The following is a 26,622-nucleotide window of genomic DNA, read 5'->3' as shown; positions in this document are numbered from 1 at the left end:
TAATTTAGATAGAGGAACTGTTCACTGAACAAAGCTATCACCAGATATATCTGCAAGGAACATGGGTTGGGGTGGGGGCGGGGGGGGGGGCGGGGAATTGGGTCAGACAGAGAGCAAAACAAACAAAAACCAAAAATAACTGCTTCGTGGTTCAGATAAAAACAGATAATAGCAGATAGGGAGGTTGAGAGGAAAGAACAGACATTTTAGAAGTTCAGTTTGCTTCCTTGGTGACAGATTCCATGAGCCTGGTAGAGAACACACAGTGACACTGAGAACATTTAGAGATCAGAGTCCATTCTGTGTCCCATTGTCTCTGCATGGCCCAGCACACTTTTTTTTTTTTTTTTTTTTTTTTTTTACCAAACATTTGCTTTTCCATCCCCATGTGAATTGCCTTCCTCCACTTGAGGTCCCAAACTACCTCCAACATCCTCTTTTGCCTTTAGCTGAAGATGGTACTTATTTGAGAGGTTTGGGCCATTTTGGTGCATTACTCAGTTCTCCTGGGTCTCTCCTATGTATACACGCTATTAAACTTTTCTTGGATTTGTCCTATTAACCTGTCTCATGCCAATTTAATTCTTAGACCAACCAGAAGAACCTAGAAAGGGAGAGGAAAATTTCTTCCTTCCTGGCAATTTTATTCTGCTTTTTGAGAGATATGTCATCAATAGCCCATGGTCCTATGGGTAGCAGACAAAAAGTGCCAAGGGTATAGAAATTAATAAATTATATAATCAATTCTCAAAAAGTTTGTGTGTCACACATTTTTGTATATACTGACACATAATATTTGATCTTGTTTTTGGCATAAAGGAGATCCTTGTTACCCAACTGTTACAGTAGAAACTGGATTAGCTATTGAAATCTTAATACTCTTTAGTTATGGGACATAAAAATAATTCTGGATGCTCTAGGGAATTTGCTCAGGCTGGCTTGTTTTAGCCCACCTTATCAGAGTCATAAACCCCACTGTCCTTCACAGACCCTAAAACTCTTATCTCACCTACAACCAATCAGAGACTTGTGCACAAGTCAATCAGGCACCTTGTGACCCTATCTTATAAAAGACACCAAACTGGCCCTTGGGGCTCACACAGGCACCTCTTGTCTGTGTGGCTCACTGTTGTCTTTGGCAATGTACCTCTAATAAAACTCCTGTCTATTCCCATACATTATCTGGTAAATTCTTTTACCAACCCGAGCATCACCATGTCACTGACCGGCCGCCCCACTGTGTCCCATAACAGAACTGTTCCTTAAACTAGGTTTGAGGAGTGTGATTACTTCATTGGCTATTGGTTCTATTTGAATAACTTCATTCTAGATCTCTGTCTGTGCTGCTGTATGTGTGTGTGCGTTGAGGGGACTTTGTTATGAAAATGGTATCATTTTAAAGATGTTCATCTCTAAAATAGGAAATGCTGGAGGCATCAGTTAAGGAGTAACAAAGGGGCTAGTAGCTAAAAAAGGTGAAGCTACTTAGGGCTTCAACAATATACATGTATTTTGAAATCAACTAGTTCACTAAAGATATTTGGTTCAAAGTTAACGATCAAGGCTTCTACAAAAGTTCTGAGGGAAAAACCATCAGATATGACCATCAGCAATTACAGTGCAAGGAAAAGAAATTAGATTCTTCTAGCAACTTGTTAGGAGCAAAAAAAAAAAAAAAAAAAAAAAAAAAAAAAGTGCCTTAACTGAGATCAACATGACCTCGGACAACGCAGTGAAGTTGAGGTTATAAGCAGAAACATACTGTCCTCTTCATAGTCCACTCAGTAGCTTTTGCTCTGGCTGCAAAATTGCTTTTAGTTGGATAGGAGGAATCCAGTCATGAATTGCTAAAAGATTTCCTCCAGGGTAAAATGGATGGATGCAGGTGGCCTATTTACAAGGACTACCATCTTGTAAACCTTTTAAAGAAAAATTCTGGGAGAAATGAGATAGGAGTGGGAGGGCGGGGAGCATGACATTTGTTAAAAACCTACCATCAGTTATGGTGCAAGGCACTTTCATGGTTAATATTAATTTGAACCTACAACATTCCAGTGAGGTAGGGGAAAAGCCCAGTTACAGAAGAAGAAACTGACAATTACAGAAATTTGGAGGCTTGTTCAGGGAAAGGAAAACGAAAGAACCCAATCCCATCAGTTCGGATGTTGTACCTGGTTAAGCAGCACGTGAAGCAGCCAGGACCAGAAATGCTCCCCAAGTGTGAGCAGTTAGAAATTAGCCAGAATCTGGCAGGAAGGTAATCAACACGGAAGGAAAAGCAGTAGTTAAATGCATTTGCTGCCAAAATTGAGCAGTTCCTGGAAAGAGGCTGGTAAGCAGAGTTTTTCAGGGAACACTTCGGGACATGTTCAGCTGCTCCTTCCCACCCCAGGCCGACTTTGTCCAGGAGCAACAGAATGGACGTTGCCGGCCAACAGGAAGATTGTCTCCTCCCCTTGCAGGGCTTCCTCTCTCCCCTCCAACCCCCCCGGGGCTCACAGGGGCCAGGAGTTTGGGGCCGATTTCCACTCGCTTCTGGACGGAGCTGGAGGGCAGGGGCGGGGCTTTGCGCCCGGTCGGCGGCGGCCGAGGTGGGCGGCGACCTGGGCGTCCCCCGCGTCCCCGGGCGCGCGCTTTCCGCTCGCCCGCGCTCCCGAGCCTCGCACCGGCGGTCGGCGTCTCCCGCTCAGCCCCGCCGAAGCCATGGCCAAGTCTAGGGGTCGTCCACACCTGTGGATGTGCTTGGCTGCAGCGCTGGCCTCTTTCCTGGGCGGATTTCTGGTGGGTAAGTGTACCGACCCGGGGCCGGGGCCGGGGCCGGCGCCGCCGCCCGCAGCCGCCCCTCCGCGGAGGAGCCGGGAGCCGGGGCTGCGGGGCTGGGCTGCGCGCGGGGCGCCCTGGCCGGCCGAGCGCCCGGCCCGGCGAGCTCCGCCGCTTCAGCCTTCCTAGTAGAGGGTGGCCGAAGTTCAAGTGTGTTAAATGCGCACCGCCTGCACGGTACTGTTAAGGGCGGCTGCAAGGGCAGTTTAGAGTTGCCACTATCCGCAGGGGTGAAAAAGGTGATTTCACTTCCAAGCATCGTTAAGGAGGCAAAACTTGTAGCGAATATGGGCAGCGCTGCAAAAAGCTGCCGTTCCGTAATCATTTATCACGTAAATGTTTGTGGAAGGCTCCCTCTGTGTGAGGCGCTGCGCTCTGACCCAGACCCCGGGGGGGGAACAGGAAAGCCAGAGGCCCGTGTGATGCGTGACACGTGGGGAAGCGAAAAGATACCCCTCCTCCAGACTCCTTTAACCGGCTCAGAATTAGCAGCAGAATTGGAAGGTTTTCTGCATCTATGTGACTTTTTTTTGTTATTGTTGTCAAGCTCACCATGATGTATTTCTCGGATAAGGGCAAATTTTTCCCCTTGGCTTCTAGTTTTATAAAGTCAAAAGCAGTTATGTGTGTCTGTAGTGTGCATACGTGTTTGTATTCTCCCTCCAGGCTGGCTTACTAAGCCTCTCAAAGAAACAGCCACTTCAGTGAGCCCTCACCAAAATGTAAGGGGCGAACTGCTGTCTGAGATGAAAGCTGAAAATATTAAATCATTTCTTCGGTAAGTTTGTCTTGTATATTTGATCTTAAAAATAAAGTGTTTAGAATGTTGCAGGGTGAGAATTGTATGAAAACTGAGTATTTATTCAGGTGGGTAATTTCTTTGTGTGAAAATTTTTGATACTTGTTAATTTATGGTAGTTTAAGATGTCCCTTTATACCATTCTTAGGATGAAATCTATTTGAATGTTGCAGGAGTCTTTCTTCACTAATTTTATCTGCATAAAAAGTATCTGGTTGCTTTATTAAGAGATGTTTCAACTTCACGTAACTTTGGACTGCGAATGAATGTTATTCTTTCTTCTCCGTGCTTAATCAGCCCATTGGGTTTAATCAGCAATTTTATTTGAAAGTCATATTCTGTCAGGAAGACTAAGATGGTTGTAAACTCTGATTTAGAGGAAAGGAAATTGAAGCTTCAGATTCTGTCTGCCACAAATTAAACCTTTATCCCGTGTCGCAAATATAAGTAACACAAATAGGACAAAAAGAAAGCAGAAGATCAGTGGAAACCCACCAGTCTCTTAATAGGAGAAAGTGACATTCAGGGGAGTGACTATGAACTCCTTAAGGGCAGTTACCGTGACATTTATTTCTATATTCAGACTCTTTCAAAGGCGTATCATAAGAACAAAACAACAGTTTTTATTGAAGCATAGCTTACATAAGATAAACTGCATCCATATAAAGCCTACAATTTGGGAGTATTGAGTGATGTGAAATAAATTCAGCAGACCACCTCCTCCATCAAGACACAGAAGATTTGCAGCATGCCCTTTGCCGTTAATTCCGCCCTTCTGTCCTGGCTCTAGGCAATCACTGATCAGTCTCATGTTACTATGAACTCTTTCACATTTTCTAGAATTTTATGTGAATAGAATCATACAGTACGTGCTCCTTTGTGTCTTCTTTCACTCAGCAGTGGTCTTGGGGTCTTTTGTGGATCAGAAGTTTTTAATTTTAATGAGGTCTAATTTATCAGTCTGTGCTTTAAAGAACGTTTTAAAGAACTCTTTTAAGAACTCTTTTTAAAGAACTCTGTGACGAGTCCTAGATCCTTTTTCTCCTCTTTTTTCATCCCCACATTTTATAGTTTACGTTTTACATTACAGTGTATGATTCTTTATAGAGCTAATTTTTGCATAAGGTGTCATGTTTGGCTGAGGGTCATTCTTCTACCTGTGGACGTCCAGCCGCTCTCGCCCCGTTTGTTGAAAGGCTGTCCTTCTTCCATTTAATTGCTTCTGCTCCTGTGTCAATAATCAGTTGGGCATATTTGTGGGAGTCTGTTTCTGGGCTCACTGATGCTCTACTGATCTTTGTGCCTTCTCTCTGCAGCACCACACTGTCTTGATTATTGAAGCTACGTGGTAAGCCGTAACAAGCCAAACATCGACTGATTCCTCCCACTGTGTTCTTTTAAACAATTGTTTTAGCTATTCTATATCATTTGCCTTTTAATATAAAATATATAATAAATATGTATATGTCTGGAAAAATTCTTGCTGGGACTTTGATAATAATTGCATTAATCTTATAGAGCAGTTTAGGAGTGCTTGGCATTTTTACTATGTCTAGTCTTTCAATCCATGAACATGGTAAGTCTCTCCAATTATTTAGGTCTTCCTTTATTAACATTTTGCAATTTTCAGGATGCAGATCCTATACACGTATTGTTATATTTATATCAAACTATGTCATTTTCTTTGCAGCAAATGTAAATCATATTGTGTTTAATTTCAGTTTTCACATGTTTGTTGTTAGTATATAGAAACACTGTTGATTTTAGCATCATCTGGCCTGCCTAAACTCATGTCCTAGTTCTAGGAGTTTTTGTAGATTCATTAGGATTTATTTTCTGTGTAAGAAATCAGGCCATCTTCAAATAGGGACAATTTTATCTCTCTGTTTCCAAACTGTATGCCATATTTATATATATTGCTTTATATATATATATAGCTTTATATTTATATATATATATAAATTTGTCCCTATTGTGCTGGTTGTAATTCCAATACTGTGTTGAATAAAAATGATGAGAGCAGACATTCTTTCCCTGTTTCTAATCTTAGTGAGAAGCATTCAGAGTTTCACCATTAACTGTGATGCTATCTGCAAATTTTTTTGTAGATATTCTTTATCAAGTTAAGGAAATGAGCCTCTATTGCAGGATTGCTAAGAGGGTTTTATTTTAATCATGAATGGGTATTAATATTGTGTCCAGCGGGAAAAAATGAAAAACATGAGAGAGCTGTGAGTTCAGTTTTATTTGGGGCTTACTGATGACTGTAGCCCAGGAGATGGCCTCAGATAGCTCTGTGGAGCTGCTCTGAAGAGGGGGTGGGGGGAGGTCAGTACACATGGGGTTTTGGTGAAGGGGGTACGTACAATCAAGCACACATCTCGGTAGACAGTTACTGCGAGTCACGGGATGGTTGCTGCTGGTCACGAGGAGCAGATTTTCTCCATTAATGATTTTAGTGCTTCTCTAGGTATGAGGCGATGCAAGAAATTGGGTTCATAAAATTAATACTGAAAATATTCATGAAATATTTACATTCATTTTTCTATACTAAGTGTTTGATGTCCAGAATTCATTTCATACTTAACAGCACGGGTCAATTCAGACTAGTCACATTTCAAGTGCTTAATAGCTAGATGTGGCTGCCCTCCCTGTTAGACAACATGGGACTAGACAGATGGCCCACTGCATGAGAGACACCTTGTTTTCAAATCCTTGAACAGACAGTAATTACAAGAAGTCCTAGGAAGAGAGGGTGGATTGGAACCTCCTATCTCCAAATTCCACACCCATGGATGAGGATTATAAATGGTCTCAAGATGATAGTTTTTGAGGAAAAGTTGTCAGCATCAGCCAGGCTGGTTGCTTTCTAACACAGGGCTCACTGGCAGCCATACTTGGCATCCTAATGTTCACCAGTGAAGGTCTTTTATTTTTTGGATAATAGACTCAATTTTATTCTTCAGCCTTTTTGTAGAATTTCCAAAGACTACACTTTACTTGATATATTTTACTAAACTCTTAAAAGCAGATTAGGTTTTCACAGGCGTAAGCGCAAGTTCAAACCGTTTTGATTGGATTTATCCAATGGCCTGATCTATTTAAGGAAACATCTGCGTATTCCTGCAGTCCTCCATCTAAGGGACAATGACTGCGCCTCACATCTGCCATTCTTCTGTTCTTTAAACTTCTCTTTACCTTTTACTAGACAGTAGCTCATTGCTCCAATGCTATCATAATTAGCCATTCTTTATGTTAATGTTCCCCTTTTATGTTTCTGCGTGGTTTCTCTGTCTTGACTGGATGCTGACTGATAAACGTTATATCCATGCAAGTGAATGCTCTGTGTCAGTGAAATTTAATGACCTAAAGCCACAGTAATACACGGATGAAATGTCAAAAGTGAGTGAAAAATCAGGTCCTAGAAAAATATACATGGCATGATTTTATTTATAAATATTCTAAAAATACTCAAAGCCAGAAACATGTAAGGGATACAGCAGTGTGTGGTGAAATTACAAATAACAGCAAAGATTAATGCAAAACTCAAGACAGTGAGTGTCTCTGGAAGGCAAGGAGGGTGCGTGGTCAGCAGTACATGGGGGATCCAGAGATCTGCGATGTGCCTCTTCTTAACCTGGTTATTGGGGGAGCTTTACAAATGCCCATTTCTTTATTATTTTCACTGTACATATATGTTATGTATGCCCTTTGGTATAAACAACATATTTGCTAATTTTAAAAAAAGTAATTATAGTATAGAGGGACTATATTTACCTCCACTGGGTTACACCAGAGCTGCCCGTCTAGTGAGCTAAGATACTGGTCTCCTCAGCCGGGGGAGACGGGCCGGCTAAGGCCTCTGGCTTGGAGCAGCTCTGTGTATTTTCTCATGTGTTCTTTAATGGATGCTTTCTACGTGTGCACTGACAAGAGTAGGTTTGGAAATGCTGAACTACACCTGATTCTCTGACAATGCCACACAAGTGTATTACAATTTTAGCCTGTTAGTTTCAACACTTGGCTCAACTTCAGAATAACTTTCTATAATTATAGAGTAAAAATCACCTATCTTTCTTATTTGATTCTATAGAGAGAAGAAAAAATACCTATCTGTGTATATGTGTGTATATATATATATATATGTACACAAGTTTATTTTCCAGCTTATCAATACATACATCATGATTCTTCCTGCCTGATGCGTCGCACCAGCTCAGTGTGTGTTCTCTGAAGGTCCCTCTTAGGCTACTTCTCGCAGAGTCCCTGCTGCAGCCTGCACTGTGAAGGCTGCAATGGAAATCTGTCTCTTCACCTCTCCCCAGGCCTTGGAAGGGTCCACGCTGCTTTCGATATCAAACAGAGCGTCATAGATCCCTGGGAACGACTCCCCGGCGTACTTGTTGAGGCTGCTTGGAGCATAGATGATGTGCCTGTTGGCAGAAGTAGTTTGCTGTCTATTAGTTGCTCGAATGATATGTACAAGAGAAAACACAGGGACACTCAGCAATTCCTGGATTACATAATTCTAACTTTATGATTTGAAAAAGCCACTTGTCAACTAAACTTCCAAGTTTAATCTCCAAAGACTAGTCTGTGAAATATGTACCAATTAATTATATGCTGACTTTAAACAGATGACTTAAAAGTGGTTCAGAGCCATAAAAATAAAGACAGTGACAGTAAGGACCTCTATCACCTACTATGAGTCATGCTTTCCACTAAATTATTTATTGACAATTTTTCTAGTCCTTGAAAAATAAACTCTACAAAGTTGATATTAGCATTTCAAAGAGGAGGAAATTGAGGTCTAGGAGATGAAGAGATCAGTCTCAAGGCACATGGCAAATATGTGCTGGCTTGGAAAAACCACTCTACCCTCTGAGATGTAGCACAAGTGTGATTTATAAAGTCCTGTTTGTGACCAGCCAACCTACTATTGTGGGTTTTATTTTCGTCTTTAAAAGAGAAGTCACGTTAGAATGCCTAGCACGAGCATGAAGAATCACTACAGACAGCTTTGTAATGTCCGACATGACCCAGGAGGTGAGGTTTTACTGAAGGAGCTACAACCGCGCAGGCGTCAGCCCTGGAAGGGAGGGACAGGTTCCACAGCAGAGCGGTCGGGAAGGAAAGGGGCGTGGTCGTGCTGCCCCTGACAGATCTTTCCCGCTGTTTGGATGATGCCCTTACTCCCAATTCCAATCATTTGAGAGAATTCCTGTATAGAAAGATGGGGTCGCACCCAGGTAATCCATGCTCTGATTCATCCTGCGTACTTAGTAAGATCAACCTGGAGACAGTTGCGTTTATTTGAAATAAGTACAGTTGTCAAAAATTAGGAAAAAATAAATGTCCACATTAGGAGGTAGAGTAAATAAATACATATTTATTATGTCTTATGTCATATATTTATGACATAAATACAGATATACTTAAAACAAAATAAGGGGCTAAAATCATGTATACCAAAGAATAAACATGATTTTATATATGACTAATTGAATGCGGGAAATGTTTATTTTCTACTTCTGACTTCCTGGATCTTCTAACTGTTCTACAGTGAACATACATTTTTTTATAAACAGAAACAAAAAAGATAATAAAAATAAAGATCTGTAGCAATCGTATTGCATTACATAAATAAATATTTATCACTTATGACACATATTTTGGAATTTTCTATTTGCTTGCAAAAATCAACTGTATTTTTTTCCTCAGTGCAAAAAATAAGAAAAAAATGGTATTGTATTAGACTACAGAGTCATATTTTTATCCTTACCTATAGAAAGGCCTGTCTGGTAATCCTAAAGGATCAATAAATGCTCGTTCCAGAAACATCAGTTGATCATTCATAATTCTTAATAATATCGGGCTAGAAATGGAAAGGAGGACAGTTGTAGCTGCATGAAAATACATGTAATACCCAGCAAACTAAAAATCTCAAACAGAAGTAAACACAGCTAAAATATATTTTAAATTCCTGTAACATGCAAATTAAGAACAGTAGCATGCATATTTACATTTTCAAAATCCTATAAAATGCTATTCTGCTGAGGCTTATAAAACCACCGAAACAGTTCAATGTGCCAATGGGAAAAAAATTGTAGTAATTTTTATTTATATTGAAGTAATTAATTGATAAACCTTGATACTTAAATATTGGCAGGACTTTTTTCATGTTAGGTATCCTAATAATCTGTTCACAGAAGTCATTTCAATATTGAAATGGGATAGTTTATTAATGTTCTGTAGTGTGCCTGAAAAAGTATACGTATTTACCAAATGACAGCTAATAGTATTCTTATTGTTATTATTATAAAGATACACCCATTGTGAGCACAAGAGGTGGGGCTTAATCCATCTTTTCAACAGCATTTGAATGCCTGCTGTGTATCAAACACTTCCTGCTTGCAGAGGTCACATTCCAGAGGGCAGGGAAGAGTGTTACTGTAACAAGAATGACTCAATATAACTGAAGATTTACCAGCAAGTCTAGAGTAGTGCAACGATGTTATTAAATTCAATGGATTAATCTGTCATAATTTCATTAACCAATGAGAAATAATTGTTACAATAAGGAATCATGGGGAGGGAGAGAGAGGAAAGGAAGGAAGAAAGGAAGAAAGAAGGAGAAAAGAAAAGAAAGAGGAGGGAAAGAAGAAAAAAAAGAAAGAAAGGTGGGCAGGGAGGCAGGTTTGTAGATGGATGGATTGCAGGGTATGTGGCTGGACGAATGGATAGGTAGGTAAAAAGAGATAGGTAGGTGGATGGGGAGGGAGGGAGAGAGAAAAAACAATCATTACAATAAGGAATCATAAATTACTTTATATAAAATTTTAATTATCTCTTAGTTTTGTGATGTTTTAGCTTTTATAATAACAGCTACTATTTACTGATTTATCTATGTGCCAATTACTACTCTGAATGTTTATACAATTTATACAAACACTATTTTTTTACCTTCAGAGAAATCCTCCAAGATAGAGATGGTAATAGCCCCATTCCATAGATGAGATACATAAAAACCTGACCAGGTTCACAACCAGAATGTCCTAGAGGGAAATGGGAGCTCAGTACTATCCCTTCACCATGCTGATGAAAGGAAGACAGAATAAAGGCACCACAATTTGGATTTGAGCTATTTTCAACACTCATTTATTTAGCATCAAAACTCTGGTGTGATAGGATAAAGGTAAACTAGGTATAGACTTTACCTGTGAACAGTTCACAAACTAACAAAGGAGGCAACTGCAAGAACCATAATTTCAATACGACAATCTAAGTTTCTGAACCAAATTTATAAAGCATTGTTACAAACACACAAATTCATGTGAATACACACAGCCTGCTTGGATATTCCTTGTGCAGAGCAGAGTTCAATCTGAAATATCCCTGGGAGATAAATGCCCAGAGCACCAGCCTTAGGTAAAAGGGATCTTTTCCCTTCAGAAGCATGCTGGCCTCCTGGAGAGACTGGAAGAGGCTAGGTCTTGAGGTTAAATGCTATGTGTGCATGAAGGTACCAAGGAGTCAATACTCTGTATCCTTTTACGATGAATTAAGGGATTAACTCAAGAAAAGCAGGATTCAAAGAAGTGTCTCTTCCTACATGCACCACAGTGCTCAGAGCAGCACTATTTACAGAAACCAAGATGTGGAAGTAACCTAAATGCCCACCTACGGATGGCTGGATAAAGATGTTGTGTGTGTGTATGTGTGTGTATGTATACACACACACACACACATATACATATACACACAGTGGAATACTAGGCAGCCATAAAAAAGAATAAAATAATGTCATTTGCAGCAACATGGATGGACTTGGAGATTATCATACTAAGTGAAGAAGGTCAGACAGAGAAAGACAGATATCATATGAGATCACTTATATGTGGACTCTAAAAAAAGAGACAAATGAACTTATTTACAAAACAGAAACAGACTCACAGACATAGAAAACAAACTTACGGTTACCAAGGGGGGACAGGGGATGGTAGAGGGATAAATTGGGGGTTCAGGATTTGCAGATACTAACTACTATATATAAAGTAGATAAACAGCCAGGTCCTGCTATATAGCACAGGGAACTATATTTAATACCTTATAATAGCCTATAATGAAAAAGAATATGAAACTGGATCACTATGCTGTACACCAGAAATTAACACAACACTGTAAGTTGACTATACTTCAGTTTAAAAAAAGACCACAAAAAAAAAAAAAAAAAAAAAAAAAGAAGTGTCTCTTCCTCAGATTTCAAAGTTTTGGTTGAGAATTTCGACATCCACTTTAATTGACTTTAGCCACCATTTACTATTATTACGTGCAGTCGCTTGTGCTCCAGGTGTTTCAGGATTTATAATACAGACACACAAACTGTACCTTCCTATCATTTAGAGATGGTAAGACAAATACAGAAATACTCAAGGAAGAGAAAGCCAAGGGTCCTAGATTATCATACCAAGCCATCAGATAGTTTGTCACGGAGAAGAAACATCATTTTTTTTTAGTGATAGAAAATCAGCTTCATAGAATATATGGTGTTTGGGATCTCTTAAAACGTATGTATCTTTTTTTTTTCTAACCCTTTGATTTCAATATATCCTTTATTACAAATACATCCTTACATATCACTAGTCTAATCTTTGGTCTGTCTGTTCTTGTCTTTCTATGTATTTTTGCATCAGTCCCCAAAGATTTGATGTTTGTATCATCATAGTAAATTTAATATGTAGTGGATAGTCACTCAAAATTCTACTTTTAAAAAAATTGTGTCTAATATTCTCTATTTTCCTCCCATCTTAAAATTTTGCTCAAATTATGTTTTACTTTTGAGATTTTTACCAGAATTAATCCTAAATGCTTCACTTTGGAAAAAAAGGTAGTGACTTTATTTGCTATTCTGGATACAGAGAATTTTTCCAGGTGGAAGTGGAAATTAGGAACTCTTTGTGGGGTAATGACATTAAGAAGAGAGAGGAAGAAGGTGTGTTTTGGTATAGGAGAGGTTGGTTGAAGGATGATGTATAGATGCTGAAAGAACAAGAGATAAAACTGGAAAAAGATGGGGACATACAGTGCAGGACCTTCGATGCTATAGTGGAAAGTATCTCTTGAGAGATACGGCATCCATCCTTGTACAGGAAGTTAGAGTGGACAGAAAGCAAGCAGAAAAAAATTTTCCAAAGAGATTTCAGCAACAAAGATGTCAACTAGTGTTTCTCTTTCATCGTATCTATTACATGTATAACTTTATCTATATAGAACATACTTGTTTTTGTCCAAGTCTTGGAGTCTCTCACTGAAGTTAGAAGCAACTTCTGTAAAATTCTTCACTGCAGAAAACAGTGCATCTGCAACAGAAATCAGCACTTAATGGCATCGTTCTGTAGCTTCAGCAAAGGGAGCACCATAGGAAGGTGTCCTCTTCTGTATTTAACAAGGTATTTATACTTTGTGTACTGCAAGACAGGCGTCACTGAAATGGAAGGTACATCTGTATGCATAAAATATTTGATCATATAGAGCAGCGATAGATAATAAATGGATCTAAGGTAAGTCATTACCTTTTAGAGATCAATAGAAACATAGATTGTGAATTTTGAAAGAGGAAGGGTAGCATACCAAATGACACACTGTATGTTTTCATTTCTTGTGGATGTTTCATTGAAATATTGTAGATTGTATCAGCGTAGTTTCTTAAAACAACAGCGTAGTCTCGACAGTCAAAGGGGAGCACTATGGAATTGGCTAGTTCGAACACGATTCCTCCTCGAACCTGGGCCACAGCAAGGTGATTCTTAAAAGTTGGATCGTAGAACTTTTCCACTAATTCATATGTTTCATAGATACTGTGATACAGTGGATAGCTGCTGAAATTGGTGGTTTCCTACAAAAAACGCACGAAAAAAATCTCTCTTGTAAGATAACATAATAAAATGCACGGTATCATATTTACTCTTAATATTATTAAGACTGTTTTTGTCAGTAATAAATAAAGAATTTAAGTACTTCAATAAGCCACTTACTAAAGTATTAATATTAAAATACTAGAACCCATCCCAGGTTTTTACTAGTTTAAAAAAAAGTGTATGTCTAGAACATAAATGATATTATAAAAATTATCTTGGAAAAACCTAACATTCTTGCCTTTAAGAAAACAGGAGATGTAGAAATGTTTCTGAAGTAAAGACAAGGTAAATTTGCATTTGAGTGAAACAAATTTAAGAAGACAGAGGGTTGTCAGAAGCAAGTAAGCAAGCACGATACAGTATTATATAGGGCAATGCTGCAAACTGCTTAGTGAATAAATTCCATGAACGAGCAGTTCTCGGACGAGCAGTGCGGGGACAAACGAGGCCTCTGAGCAGGGGAGGGGTTCAGGAGTGGGTCCAGAATCTCCCTGAGGGGAGGGAAATAATGCTCAGACAGGTATAAGAACATACCTAAAAGGCAAGAGGCAAGGACTTCTCAAACTATGAATTGTTGATTTATGCCTTTTATCCATTTTTTCAGATCCTTAGCTATCTATTTATTTCCTTTTTAACTGATTGTAGCCTCCCAACTGTGGGAACAAAGGAACGAGCCTTGGGCTGGAATGGTAAACAAGTCATAAAAGGCTGCAGACTCAGAGGTGAGAAGGCTGGTTAGCCAGTGACAGGTAAGATCCCCAGAGCGGGGCAACCTAAGACAGGCAGAGCCGCCTGAGTCCAGGAAGACTGTTGTTAAGCAGCTGTTTCTCATACGTTCTGCCCTGATAAGCTGTAAGGCTTGCTGGTGCCAAGATGAACATGATTTACCGAAACATCAAGGGTCTTATGACCTTGAGCCAGACACTGTCTGTTAACCATTTCCCTTGTCATTCTTCTTTGCTACATAAGACTATGTAACTTAATAAAGCTTCAGAGTAGCCATCAGCTCTCTCTGCATACGGTGTGTATGTGTACATTGATATTGTGACACCAACACTGATATAATGGAACACTTTATATAGTGGTGTGTTGAGAGTAGGACTCTGGAATTAGCCTGCCAGAGTTTGAATCCAGGCCTCAGGACTTATTACCAAATAATTTTGGGTGGTTATTAAACCTTTCTTTGCTGTGGTTTTCTCCTAAGTAAAATGTACATAATCTTAACATCTACCCCATCACCAACCCCATCTAACCCTGCCTAACGTCCTACCCCCATGGTAAGAGATTAAAGATTTCCTGTCTGGCCAAAATAACTAGCCCAAGAAAAAGACCTGTAGGTTCTCAGTGTCGGTTGCCTCCCAACGAAGCAACTAGACCAGGCATTCTCAGTCTGTCTCTTGTGAAACTTCCCAGTCAACAAGCACCGTCCCTGCATACAGGGCTTCAATCAGTCTTTTATGGTTTCTCTCCCAAAGACAGACTGCCAAAGGTGGCCAGGCATTTGAATAAAGCCTTTAATTTGAAAGATACAGATCAAACACACAAACTAAAGTAAAATCAACTCAGAGTAAGAAGGTACTGCAGGAAATGGAGGAAACTTAATAAAAAAGAACGCATGAATGGCAGCCTTGAGAAAAATATCCCAGAAAGTAGAAAAAGACAGAGATAGGAACAAAAGAGAGCAGACTATTACAACAGAAATTAATCCCTAGATGCTAAACAAATGGCTAAGTTTGTGAAAGGGGAAAGAGGGAATAATCAAAGAAAAAGCCACTTCCTCCAATTACAGTGCACAGATTTCCAGAGCAAAGGGTTCACTTTGTGTCCAGCCCAGCATATTAAAAAATGGCATAACTAATACAACAATGTGTACGCCAAGAACAACACAGTCATAAAGAGAAGATACTAAGATCTTCCTTAAAAAAAAAAAAAGAGACAAGAGATCAGGGGCTGAAAGACAAAAAGAAAATAAAGCAATGAGTTCAAAATTCTGAGGGTACAGGATTTTCAACCAAAATTTTGCTCTCAGCCAAACAATTGAAGAATTGTGTGTAGTACAGATAATTTTGCAGACTTGCAAGGTCTGTAGCTTTCATTCACCCGTTTCAAGAAGTTCCTAAAGGATGTGCTCCAAAATGAGTAGAGAGATCGTAACAAAAAGGAAGACACAAAATCCAGGAAATAGAAAATCCAAAATACAAGAGAAATAAAAATACTCTCAGATTTTTAGTGAAAGAAAATTTCACAGGCAAGAGTTGTGCCAAAGGCACAGAGAATAACCAGAGAAACTGGAGGAGCAGAAGAGCCCTGACGGGGAAAATGAAATCTCCCAGGGCACCTGACATATTTGAATATTCTAAGAGTTTGAGGTGAGTTAATTGCATATGCATGAGGGAAGGAAAAGTCTGCTAATCAACGAGTGTAGCACAGCTCTATACTGAGAAAATGCCACGAGGGACAGTATTCGAGAGTTGGGACAAGAAGTGGTATAAGAGAACCGAATGCCTATTTTCCCTAAGAAGTAAATGCATAATACCGAAAACTGAAAAGGAAAGCAAAGCAGCACAGGCATACTTGTTCATAAACATGCAGATAGAAGTCAGAAGAAACCCACTACACATTGAAAGAATTTTAATCTCTGAACACAATCAGGGGTGGAACAATTATGATGTGTTAAGTCACTTTTTTTTTGATTCAGAATTATTTGTTTGTCTAAAATATATTCGTAAATAATCTTGAAGACCTTATGGACAGACTTACCCAGTTTTTAGTGTACCGTGCTCTGCCTGAGGCAATTCCCAGTCTTTGGAAGAACACTTCAAAATCATTACCAGATCCTAATTTGCTAATCCTTTTAGGGGTAAAATACAGGATTATTTGAGTTAAGTTCTTCACTGAGTGCAGATCAAAGGTTAACTTAACTAAACTCCATTCTTAATACTAAAAATACAATTTTTAGATATATCACCTTAGACAAGCAGAAAAAAAAAAAAGAGAGAGGAAAGTCAATTCTGATCACAAATATTTACTTCCATAAGACTATTATGGATAGGAGTAACCACTGTCCTTCTGGGTTCCTGGACCCAGTTCCAACCTGGGGGAATGCAGGGGTTTCCCACATCAACTAGAAGCAAAGCTTTGGACACCAGCTGGGGTCTACAATTCAGTCCGATTCTGACACTGTCTACCCAGAGACAGCATCAGATTCCACTGAGCTTCAGGGCTCAATCCCAGGAGACTGTCCCCTCTGTCCTTTGGGGGGTTTATGGAGGCTTCATTCTATTGTCATGATTGATTAGATCATTGGCCGCTGATGACTGAATCAACTGTAAGGCTCTCTCCGCCTCAGAGGTGGAGGGCAGGGCTGAGAGTTGGAGTCCTCTAGTCACTTGGTTGGTTCTCCTGGCAAGGAGCCCCCGCCTTAGGTGGGGTCCAAGTCACCTCACTAATGTAATAAAAGACATCTTTGTCCCTCTCGTCACTTAGGAAATTCCAAGGGTTTTAGGAGCTCTGTAAGAGAATTCAGAGGACCAGATACACACTTCTTCTTATGAATCACAGTATCACAATTGCACATCACTTTTTTTAAAAAAGATTTTTTTTCATTTTTAAATTTTTTTTTTTATTGAACTGTAGTTGATTTACAGTGTTAGTTTCAGGTATACAGCAAAGTGATTCAGTTACACATATATAAATATTTGTTAACTGTATGATGTTCAGAAAAAAAATTTATAAATTGACCAGAAGACAGATCTAGAGCCACACATATATACTACTTATTCAAAAGAGAAACATAGTTTGATGGCTTACAGATTTAACCTCAAAGAACATAATAATATTTTCTAAGCAGATAGGGTAGAGGTTCCCTGGAGAAAAAGAAAGAACCAGGCCTGGCTTTCTTGACATAAGAGAAGCCATTTTTATCATTTACACACCACTATATATAAAATATATAAACAACAAGAACCTACTGTACAGCACAGGGAGCTATATTCAGTATCTTGTAATAACCTATAATAGAAAAGAATCTGAAAAAGAACATATATATGTATAACTGAATCACTGTGCTGTATACCTAAAACTAACACAATATTGTAAATCAACTACACTTCAATTAAAAAAAATAATAAAAACATTTTAAATTTAAAAATTAAAAAATTTTTAAAAATGGAAAAAGAGAAGTCATTTTTGGCCTGTGTCATTTTGTGATAAATGCTCGGCTTTGAACAGGTCTCGGTAATTAATGATCTAAGGGGACAAGAGAATTTAGGAACAAATGACTGTCATCAGGCAAGAGAAGTAACAACAGCAAAGATAGTAACGCAGTTGTAAGGACTCCCCATTCTGTTACAAGGGTAAGGATGAGCCCAAGCCCATTCTTGAGCTGTTTTGCAGAATTCAAACCCCCTGGACTGCTCAACCACCAGACCAATGGGAACCTAAGGAAAGTTGATGTTGACCTTTCCTGACTTCAATCAACTAACGCTTAAGACTCTGTCAAACTTTGCCCCAATTTTATTATGAATTTTTCGCTCAAGCCCCTCATGAACATGCACGTACCCTTAGCTCAAAACTTCCCCGGTTTTGCTGTTCTGGGAGACACTGGTTTGGGAACGATCCCCAGTGCTCTCCTTACTTGCTGGTAATAAATCCTTCTTTCTCCCCTTCTTGGGCTTGGCTGTGTCTTCTGGCTCAACACCCACCAAGAGGCTAACCTAGTTTTCTGGTAACAACTTTATTTGTCAACCTAAGCAGTGCTTTTTCTTTATCAGAGGTTAGAAAACTTTTAATTCAATTTCTATTATTTATTGAAAGAAAATACCCTGTTATTTTCAACATGATCCCATACTGACTTTAGCAGGAAGTTTTGATTGTCTACCTGGGCCAGCCGCTGAATTCAGGAGAAGGGTCTTTTTCGTTCCAGCTCTCAAAGAGAGATTTGCCTTCAAAGCCTTCATCAGGACTCTGGAGCTGCACAAGTTGAAGGGGGGGAAAAAGGGGAGAAAGAGAGAGAGAATACTTATAAATCAGACATTTTAAAACCTAAATATCTATTAATCAGGGAATCAGTAGCTAAATTATATTCAGCAAAATAAGGAATGCAATTCATACATTAGCAGTCAGTAAGAAAGACAACAATGGGGGATATAGCTCAGTGGTAGAGCATGTGCTTAGCGGGCACAAGGTCCTGGGTTCAATCTCCAGTACCTCCGTTAGAAAAATAAAATAAAATAAGATTTATATATAAAAAAAGAATTTTAAGAATGAGTTGCTGACAATATGGGAAAATGCTCATGTTATTATGTATAATGCAACTATTATTTAAAAAATACATGGAGTGTAAGGAAAAAGAAACCTACATCAAATTATTACCAAGCCATTGTGTTCACATGAATGGTTGTAAGATTTTGTTTTTGGTCTTTTTTTTTTTTTTTTTTTTAATCTTTCTGAATTAAGGGATGCTAGTCTCAAAAGTATATTCCTCCTCCTCTTACAAAATAAAAAAAAAGAAAACAAACAAGCTGGTTAAGGAAGGTATTTTTTAAAAATATTGCTTTGTGCCAAGAAGGGTGTCAAAGTCATTAAATAATACATACCAAAACAAATGCACTAATATTTTATTTAATTAGTTGAGTATTTATTGTAATTGTGTTAAACCATGGGGCTTTCAATACAATTACAGGTTTTACAGATGAGAAAACTAAGGGAATAAAATATGACTACTATTGAATTCTAGATTCAGAGCATTAGATGTTATGCTAAAATATTTAGCACACTAACGTATAATTAATATTTCATGATTATTCACAGCTAATTGAACAATATGTGATATAAAACTTTATTTTATATTTAATTAAAGTCTTATGTTCTATTTTTTAACAAATTCAAAAAACATTTATAAACTACCTATGCTGTTGAAGGCTTTTTGCAGATACCAGTGATACAAAGTTTAACAAGACGCATTACACACCGTCTATTAGTGGGAACTGTAAGTAAAAACATGGAATTCAGTGTGCCAGGTTCTCTAAATACTGTGCAAAGGTTAATGGGAACACAAATACATTTATATAAGCATGAGGAGAGAGTCAGAATTTATGTTAACATCTTAACTTGTAAAATATCAATACAAAACAATAAAATAATTTCACTCAAACAATACATTTACACAAAACTTTGACACAGGAGACAGTACCACCCCATTTATTTTGAGAAATACAAATTTAGAATAATGCAGAAATATATTACTAAATTCTCAGTTTATCACCAAAATTTGAAATGCTACCAATCACCTTCCCCAAATAAATAAAACAGAATTTTAAAAAATCCAAAATTGTCAAGCAGCACAATTTCAAACCTGACCTAGAGAGTAGTGGTTTTGCATTTGGTCTGTCTTAGGGAGACACCAATCCACCTGCTCAACAAATGTAACTGTCAGGCTTCGTCAGCATTGACCTTAAATTACAGAAATGGTGGGAATTCTCTGAAACACAACGTTTCAGATATTTAATTCTGTATACATTTCATGGGAATTGATAAAACTGCAGGTACCCAATGGCGCTCTTCAGTCATACCATGAGTAGACTATTGCCAAATTAAAACGTTCTATACCTACTGGAGAAGTTAATACGTTAAATTCCATGCCTGGGAATCCAAAGCTTAATGATATGTTTAGGTTTTATTTAAAATCCCTATCTGAGGGCAATAACTGTTTTTCTCGGTAATTATATTTCCATTGGTATTTCTATTAAGTTGGTGAATCTGGACAGGAAAGTCCAGTTCAAATCAGGTAATCAGTATAACAGTACAAATCTGCCATGAAAACTCACTCGGACGAACTTTAGGACCAGAGGATTTTGGGGGCAGGAGAACTGAAGCGCTGCCTGGAGGTCCTGAAGAAATTCAGGTACCGCCTCTCTGCCAGGTTCAGTATCTTGTGCTGCTGTCAGAACTACGGTAACTTCAGCTGATGGCCAGGCCCCGTGGAGCTCAGCCGACTGAGCCCGTGGTGGGCAATCAGGAAGGGGGGAAATGGCCTTAGCCTCTGTCCCAGACTGATTCACGCCTGGAGTCAGCCCTTGGGGTCCTTCTACAGCCTCTTTCTCAATCGGTTGGAAACGTCAATTCTTCCTGAGTCCTGAATTAACTGGTATCATTCTATTTAAAGAGTGAAGCCAGTTTTAAAATTAAGGAGTTAAACTGCAGGACCAAGTTACTGGTTCAGCTACCAAACAAGCTGTGTGACTTTAGTGGCTAAATGCTTTTTCTTTTTTGAGCTGTTTATTCATTTTCAAATGGAGATGGTAGATATAACACTTCCCATAGGCTGCCTCAGATTAGCGTGGGGAGAGCCGGGGCAGCGGGCGTGAACTGTTCATTGGATGTAACGTTCTATGGAGTGGGTATTTGCCATATGAAAAAAAAGACAAGTCATAAAATAGCACGGGCGTTTAACATAGCAAAGCCACTTCAAGAACACATCATCTGTAGAACTTAGATTCTCTAAAATTCAAGGTATTGATTTTTACCTCCTTTGTTAGATTGTACACCAAGCTGTACATAAGTGGGGTGCAATCAACTCTCAGAGTGTAGTTTCCTGAAAGACAAGGAGAAGATAGGTTGTCTTCTATTTCATTCCTTTATTTTATTCTTCCACTCAAAGACCCTTCCTAAGTCCTTAGCCAGGATGATCCCTTTAAAACCTAAGTCTGATCAAAACTCTGCAACTCATCACTCATTGAAAGCCATCCTCCTCCCCGACCCCCAGGAAAAGAACCTTGAATTTATTTCTGTGGCAACGTCCCCCAACTAAAGACTATGTTCCTTCAAAAAATTTAATTAAAAGAATGTCATCTTGAGTTTCCATTAAACTTTATGACCCATGACCTTATGCTGTAGGTTCGCATTTATAATCAAGACTAACATGCCAAAAGGGGGGGGGGGAGCCTCAGTAAGCTTAATTCAAAGTGAATGAAAATTATATTTGAAAGAAAGAGTAAAGGAGCTATTCGCTGAAACCAGGGAAAAATAACACTCTGGGAAAATGTAATAGAGTAACTGCTTTTTTTATGGTTCTATTTATTTTTACAAATAATTGATGTAACTACGTAATGTAGACAATGCTACAAAAATGTTAGAATACCAACTATGAATATTGATCTCGTTAAGGTGTGTCATTTGCTTTTGATTCTTAAAATGATGGGGATATAATGCAGCATTTTAAATCAGGGGATGATGTGATCAGAAAAATCCAATGACTTTAAAAAAACATACATGAAAAATCAAGTCTAAAAAAAAAAAAGCTAGCAATAGAGAGAACATTATTCTACTTTTGAAGAATATATGTTTGGAATACTTATTCTATGTGGCAAAGGCATTTCATCTTCATCCGTGTGTTTAAATAAGGATAATAATGACCCAAGCTAACATTTTGGAACACTTACTCTGTGCAGGGCACAAGTCTGGGAGTTTTGTGAATATTACCTACTTTTGCGCGTCCATGAGCCTCTGAGATATGTGCTCTTACTAACTCTGTTGAAAGGTGAGAAAACTGAGACACAGAAAGTAACAGCCTGAGGTCACACCACTAGTGGGTAGCAGGGCCAAGAATAAGAGGACGCCCTTAGCCACTAACTAAGGAAAGTTAGGAGGAAAAGGTAACTGAAATGCACGACCTAACTTAGGGGACAAAGCAGTTCAGCCACGTGCACAAAGGAGAAAATATAAATAACAATGTACCTCCATCAATGGCCCGATTATTGTTGACAGGGCAGATTTACTAATCAAGAAAATATTCTATTTAAGCCTACCCTTCATTCATTTGTTGCACCCATGCAAACAATATTTGAGACATTAAGAATCCAGGAGGGAAGATGTATGATCCTGCCTGTTCTAGGCTGAAGTATATAGTCTAGAAAGGGAGGCAGTTTGTAAAACAAATAATTTCTTAATAATGGCAGAGATGAGTGCTACAAAGATATGGCTTCCAAGAAAAAATTACATTTCAGGGAGGACTTGTAAAGGTAAGAATTAGGGGGAGGGTATAGCTCAAATGGTAGAGTGCATGCTTAGCATGCATGAGGTTCTGGGTCCAATCCTCAGTACCTCCACTGAAAAAGTAAATAAATGAAGCTAACTACCTCTCCCTGCAAAAATAATATATATATATATAAAGAATTAAACAGAGTGGGTTAAACAGCAATCTGAATACAGAGAATAGCAGTTGCAATGGCTGGGAAGTTGCACGTGTTCAAGGAACAGAAAGATGTGTAGGGCTGCAGGGCAGTGACAATGGACTGTGAGTTTCTTGGACATCAACATGCGATTGTCCCTAAGTTCAAATCTCTTGTTTATCAAAGCAAATCCATTCTAAAAGGCCTGACTCCGATGTCTTCTGCATTTCTCAAGCTTTTCCTAAAGTTTCTGTCATTCTCTCCTCTGAAATCCAAGACAAGTCTGCTTATAGTCTGAGTACCTGCATATATTAAAATCCTAGACTGATTTATTTTATCATCTATAGTCAGCTGTAAACTCTTGAGTCCTAGACTGTTCTTTCCTAACCTCTGATTCGTCTGAAATCCTGGGAAGTACATTGCATAGAGAGGTGCTTCATAAACAGTCTTTAAAGAAAAAAAAATTTTAAGAAGAAATATTCTTGGTGAAAGATGAAATCTTGGAATTCAGCATTTTTTTTTTCAAACTTTGTACGCATGATATTATGATGACACAGGGGTTAAATTTAAATCGTACCTTTTTGCTACCCTGTTCTAAAATCATAGAAATCTTCAGTACCATAACTGACTTATCCATTTAATAGGTATTCACTGAATTCCTACCATGGACAAGGTTATCTGCCAGATGAAACAAATCAAAGAATTTTTCCTAAATTAGCAGCCCAGGGCTCACCACTGCTGTAAGCACAACAAACCGACAGCAGCTTCCCTCACCACATGTTAATGGACCTGCATTTCTTGTTAGGGAACAATTTATGAAAGAAACTGCTCATCTTTTCCTATGTGACCAAGGATATTCACCTTCTATAGAAGAATCAGCATTAATATAGGCCACACCACGCTCTTGAAGGAGTCTGGAATTCTCCTGCAATAAAAACAAACAAAAAAACATATAGCCATAACCCCCCTCTGAAAAAACGCACACCTACATTTACTGTATAGAGATTTCTGAATTATGTTGGCTCAAGTTCACCACAAATTTGACACATAAGATTTTTAGGGTCTGCTTGAAAAAAATGTCAGTTTGTAAGAAATAATGAGCAAAACATTTTTAAGGCTAAAATGATGAAGATGAGACTGTCTACATTCTTAATATGTTAAGTGGAAAAGGAGCTGATTTCTTAATCACACTGACTCCTTCAATAAGGTCTCCTATATTATGGCACCACCTACTGGTCAGAATTGACCACTGCAGTTTAAAAAACTGAGTGTAAGTAGGCTTTTTTTTTTTTTTTGATAAACGTGGATTCTGAATCTCTAAAACATGCAATTTTCTAAGCGTCCTGACTATAAGAAATAAAGTGGAAAACATGCAGTTCTATGTGATGAAAATAATATTAAAAGGACAAATCAAGCTCTCAAAATATGTATGCTCTTCTTGACGCCAGCATAAATCTTTGTCTACAGGAGCACTACATCCCACTGACCCCTTCAAAGAAAGTTGAAGTTTATAGGGCTTCTCATAATTCCTGGAGGATGACAGAAGCCAAGTAAACATTTACAGAATGACTGAAAGTTAATGGAATAAATGTTAATTTTGCACTTTACAGGTCATGCTTCTATTTCACAAAACCAACAATGCATGCAGGTAAAATTACTTTCCAAAGGGCCTGGTAAATATTCTGTGGTGGGGCTTTCCTCCTCACTTTTAGCATGATTTAATTTACAGTAGGTCATTATGCTATGAGGAAGACAGTGCAAACTCAAGGGGTATTTAAATGTGATCAGTTTTAGGAGCTAATTTGCAAAAAACAGAAACATGACATCTTACATGATGTTCAGTTTCTAGTGAACTGAGTGACTATCACACTTCCAGAAAACGAAGATTAAAATATATTGACAATTGACATTAAGTGGTTTTAAAAGTTCAAACAAAATTTAGTTCTCAAGGGACAAGAACTTTTATTACTGAGTTTTGAACGAGAATATGTGCCTATAGACTTTCTGGGGAAAAGTTGGAATATTTTCTCACCGGATTGACTTGTTATTCTTACATCCTTGGGAATTAAATCCTAACTGCTTTGTTATCATGAAAATGTATCTTGGAGCAAATTATTAACTAACCTCTGCCCACTCAGTGGAACCAAGAAGACCAAATTCTTCCGCATCCCAGCTTGCAAACAACATTGTCCTTCTAGGCCTCCATCCTGAAATATGCACATACATATAAATGCAGGGGAAATGCGTACTATAGCCAATACAGCGCCACACCCAACAGAAAAAGACCAGCAACAGATCCCTTGGTTGTTTAGGAAGAGCGAATCATGATGACAACCTTTACTTACGTAATTTCCTTTTGATAGATTTTTAAAGCTGATCTGTCAATACAAAATAGCACATTTGTCTTGAAAAAGGGGAAAAGGCAGACATGGTAAAAATCCAGTGAGGTCACAAAATGTTCTAATAGGTTTGTAATGATCGACTACGCATGGGAAGCCATCTGCGGTCTGCAGGTGCCGAGACTGCTAGATGTGGTCTGTGCTCTGAGAGCTGAAATAACTGAGAGAGAACCCTTTACAACTTCCACGTGTGCTGGCCTCCCAGGAACAACTGCTCAGTGTCAGCTGGTTGTGTGATTTCACTCCACCCTCTGCCGGAATTAATCAACAGACGCTCCAATCCCAACACCAGGGTCGGCTGCTGCTGTGAACCACATCATTCAGGGCAGTCACGTGGACTGCAGTTATAAACACTGACCTTGGAGTTAAAGAGAGACCTCATTTCAAGCCCTGCTTCTCACTTACTAGCAGTCCAACCGAAGGAATGTTATTCAGACTTACTGAGCTTCTGTTTCTAAATCTGTACACCAGGAAGAGCAGAGTAAAGATCAAGTTCCAGCCCGATTGTTGGGCGGATTAAATGAAGTAATACGTACAAATCCAGCACTGAACAAGTGCTCCAAAAAGTGTAAGTTGTCATTATTTTAGTATTTCCTTTGTGCTTATTAAGAATGTATATCCCTGGGGCTGTTGAATCCAGTACCCCATTTTTGTCAAGTGTGTTAAGAGTATTGTTCAAATTTCTTATTAATTTTTATTCCTCACCATTGCATTCTTTTGACAAACTCTGTCATTGTTGGAGTGATGCTTTATATTTGCCACAGGAAATCTTCTTGAAAAATCATGAAACTCTGACTCTTCCACACACCAGCTGTAAGTCCTTGGATGAATGACTTGATTCTGTAAACCTTGGTTAACTTATTTATAAAATGAGAGCAGAAATAACTAGGTGACTATCTCCCTGGTGGTTATGAGTTCAAAACAGATAACACGTATGATAACACTGTTTCACTGAGAAAGTGAGTACCTTGCAAACTTAACATTTTTACCATCATCTTTATTGCTTAAAAAAATAGCCCCCAGACACCTTGTTCGCAGGGTCAGTAAACTAAATGGGTGTTCTGCTCTCGGTGTGTAATGATTATTTTAAACAGCAACCGTTTGAACTAAATTTTATTTTTGTTTTCATATGAAGATTCTAAAATGACTGGAAGTTAACGGCGCTAACAGCATAATCCTAAATTCTGGGAGAGAAACCAAGGCTGGGGGTGAGTAAACAAGTGCAGACATCAAACTTTCGACAGAATCCTATTAAGCAAGAAGACCAGCATTTTTCTGAGTCATCTTCTATCTCCTCAGTCACTTAGTGTCCTTGACCTGAGGCATGAGGCTGGAAGAGCCCAAGAAACTTCTGCTCACATTTCACAGACCAGGATGCTTTGGCTTCTGACCTAATTCTGGTGTGTACTCTCTAGGGAAAAAACCCATCTCCATCGTCTTAGTTGCCAAGAGAAACCCCTAACAGTGTAATTCCTTTATTTCAGATTATAATTTCATATATAAATACAAATAATGTA

At 38.6% G+C, this 26,622-nt stretch overlaps 2 protein-coding genes across 3 annotated transcripts in view; one reads left to right on the top strand and one right to left on the bottom strand.

Annotated features, from left to right (window-relative positions):
- The first annotated feature begins 2,175 nt into the window (after nucleotides 1–2,175).
- LOC116666318 lies at nucleotides 2,176–26,556 on the top strand. 2 transcript variants are annotated; one of them, XR_004323105.1, is made up of 4 exons: nucleotides 2,176–2,785; nucleotides 3,487–3,598; nucleotides 26,241–26,313; nucleotides 26,405–26,556. XR_004323105.1 is itself a non-coding variant. In XM_032488364.1 (3 exons), exons 1-3 carry the CDS (start codon nucleotides 2,290–2,292, stop codon nucleotides 4,949–4,951), a joined length of 624 nt encoding a protein of 207 aa, XP_032344255.1. In that variant the 5' UTR covers nucleotides 2,185–2,289; the 3' UTR covers nucleotides 4,952–6,209. The 2 variants fall into 2 exon arrangements, 1 of the variants encoding a protein (XP_032344255.1); XM_032488364.1 differs by lacking the exons at nucleotides 26,241–26,313; nucleotides 26,405–26,556 and adding an exon at nucleotides 4,936–6,209 and having other exon boundaries at nucleotides 2,185–2,785.
- Nucleotides 7,052–26,622, bottom strand: part of FOLH1B (folate hydrolase 1B) — a 49,754-nt gene continuing 30,183 nt past the window's right edge. The window contains exons 11-19 of the mRNA XM_032488363.1: nucleotides 24,831–24,913; nucleotides 23,568–23,631; nucleotides 21,063–21,130; nucleotides 18,416–18,507; nucleotides 16,297–16,387; nucleotides 13,250–13,514; nucleotides 12,897–12,978; nucleotides 9,402–9,494; nucleotides 7,052–8,052 (exon numbers count right to left, since the gene is read on the bottom strand). Of these exons, the coding sequence (XP_032344254.1) occupies nucleotides 7,863–8,052; nucleotides 9,402–9,494; nucleotides 12,897–12,978; nucleotides 13,250–13,514; nucleotides 16,297–16,387; nucleotides 18,416–18,507; nucleotides 21,063–21,130; nucleotides 23,568–23,631; nucleotides 24,831–24,913 (1,028 nt within the window). The 3' untranslated portion in view covers nucleotides 7,052–7,862. The remainder of the gene's footprint in view (nucleotides 8,053–9,401; nucleotides 9,495–12,896; nucleotides 12,979–13,249; nucleotides 13,515–16,296; nucleotides 16,388–18,415; nucleotides 18,508–21,062; nucleotides 21,131–23,567; nucleotides 23,632–24,830; nucleotides 24,914–26,622) is intronic.

Source organism: Camelus ferus, chromosome 10 (assembly GCF_009834535.1).
Source record: "Camelus ferus isolate YT-003-E chromosome 10, BCGSAC_Cfer_1.0, whole genome shotgun sequence".
Taxonomy (NCBI): domain Eukaryota; kingdom Metazoa; phylum Chordata; class Mammalia; order Artiodactyla; family Camelidae; genus Camelus; species Camelus ferus.
Note: the sequence above shows the minus strand (reverse complement) of the source record. Positions and strands in the feature narration are given on the sequence as shown.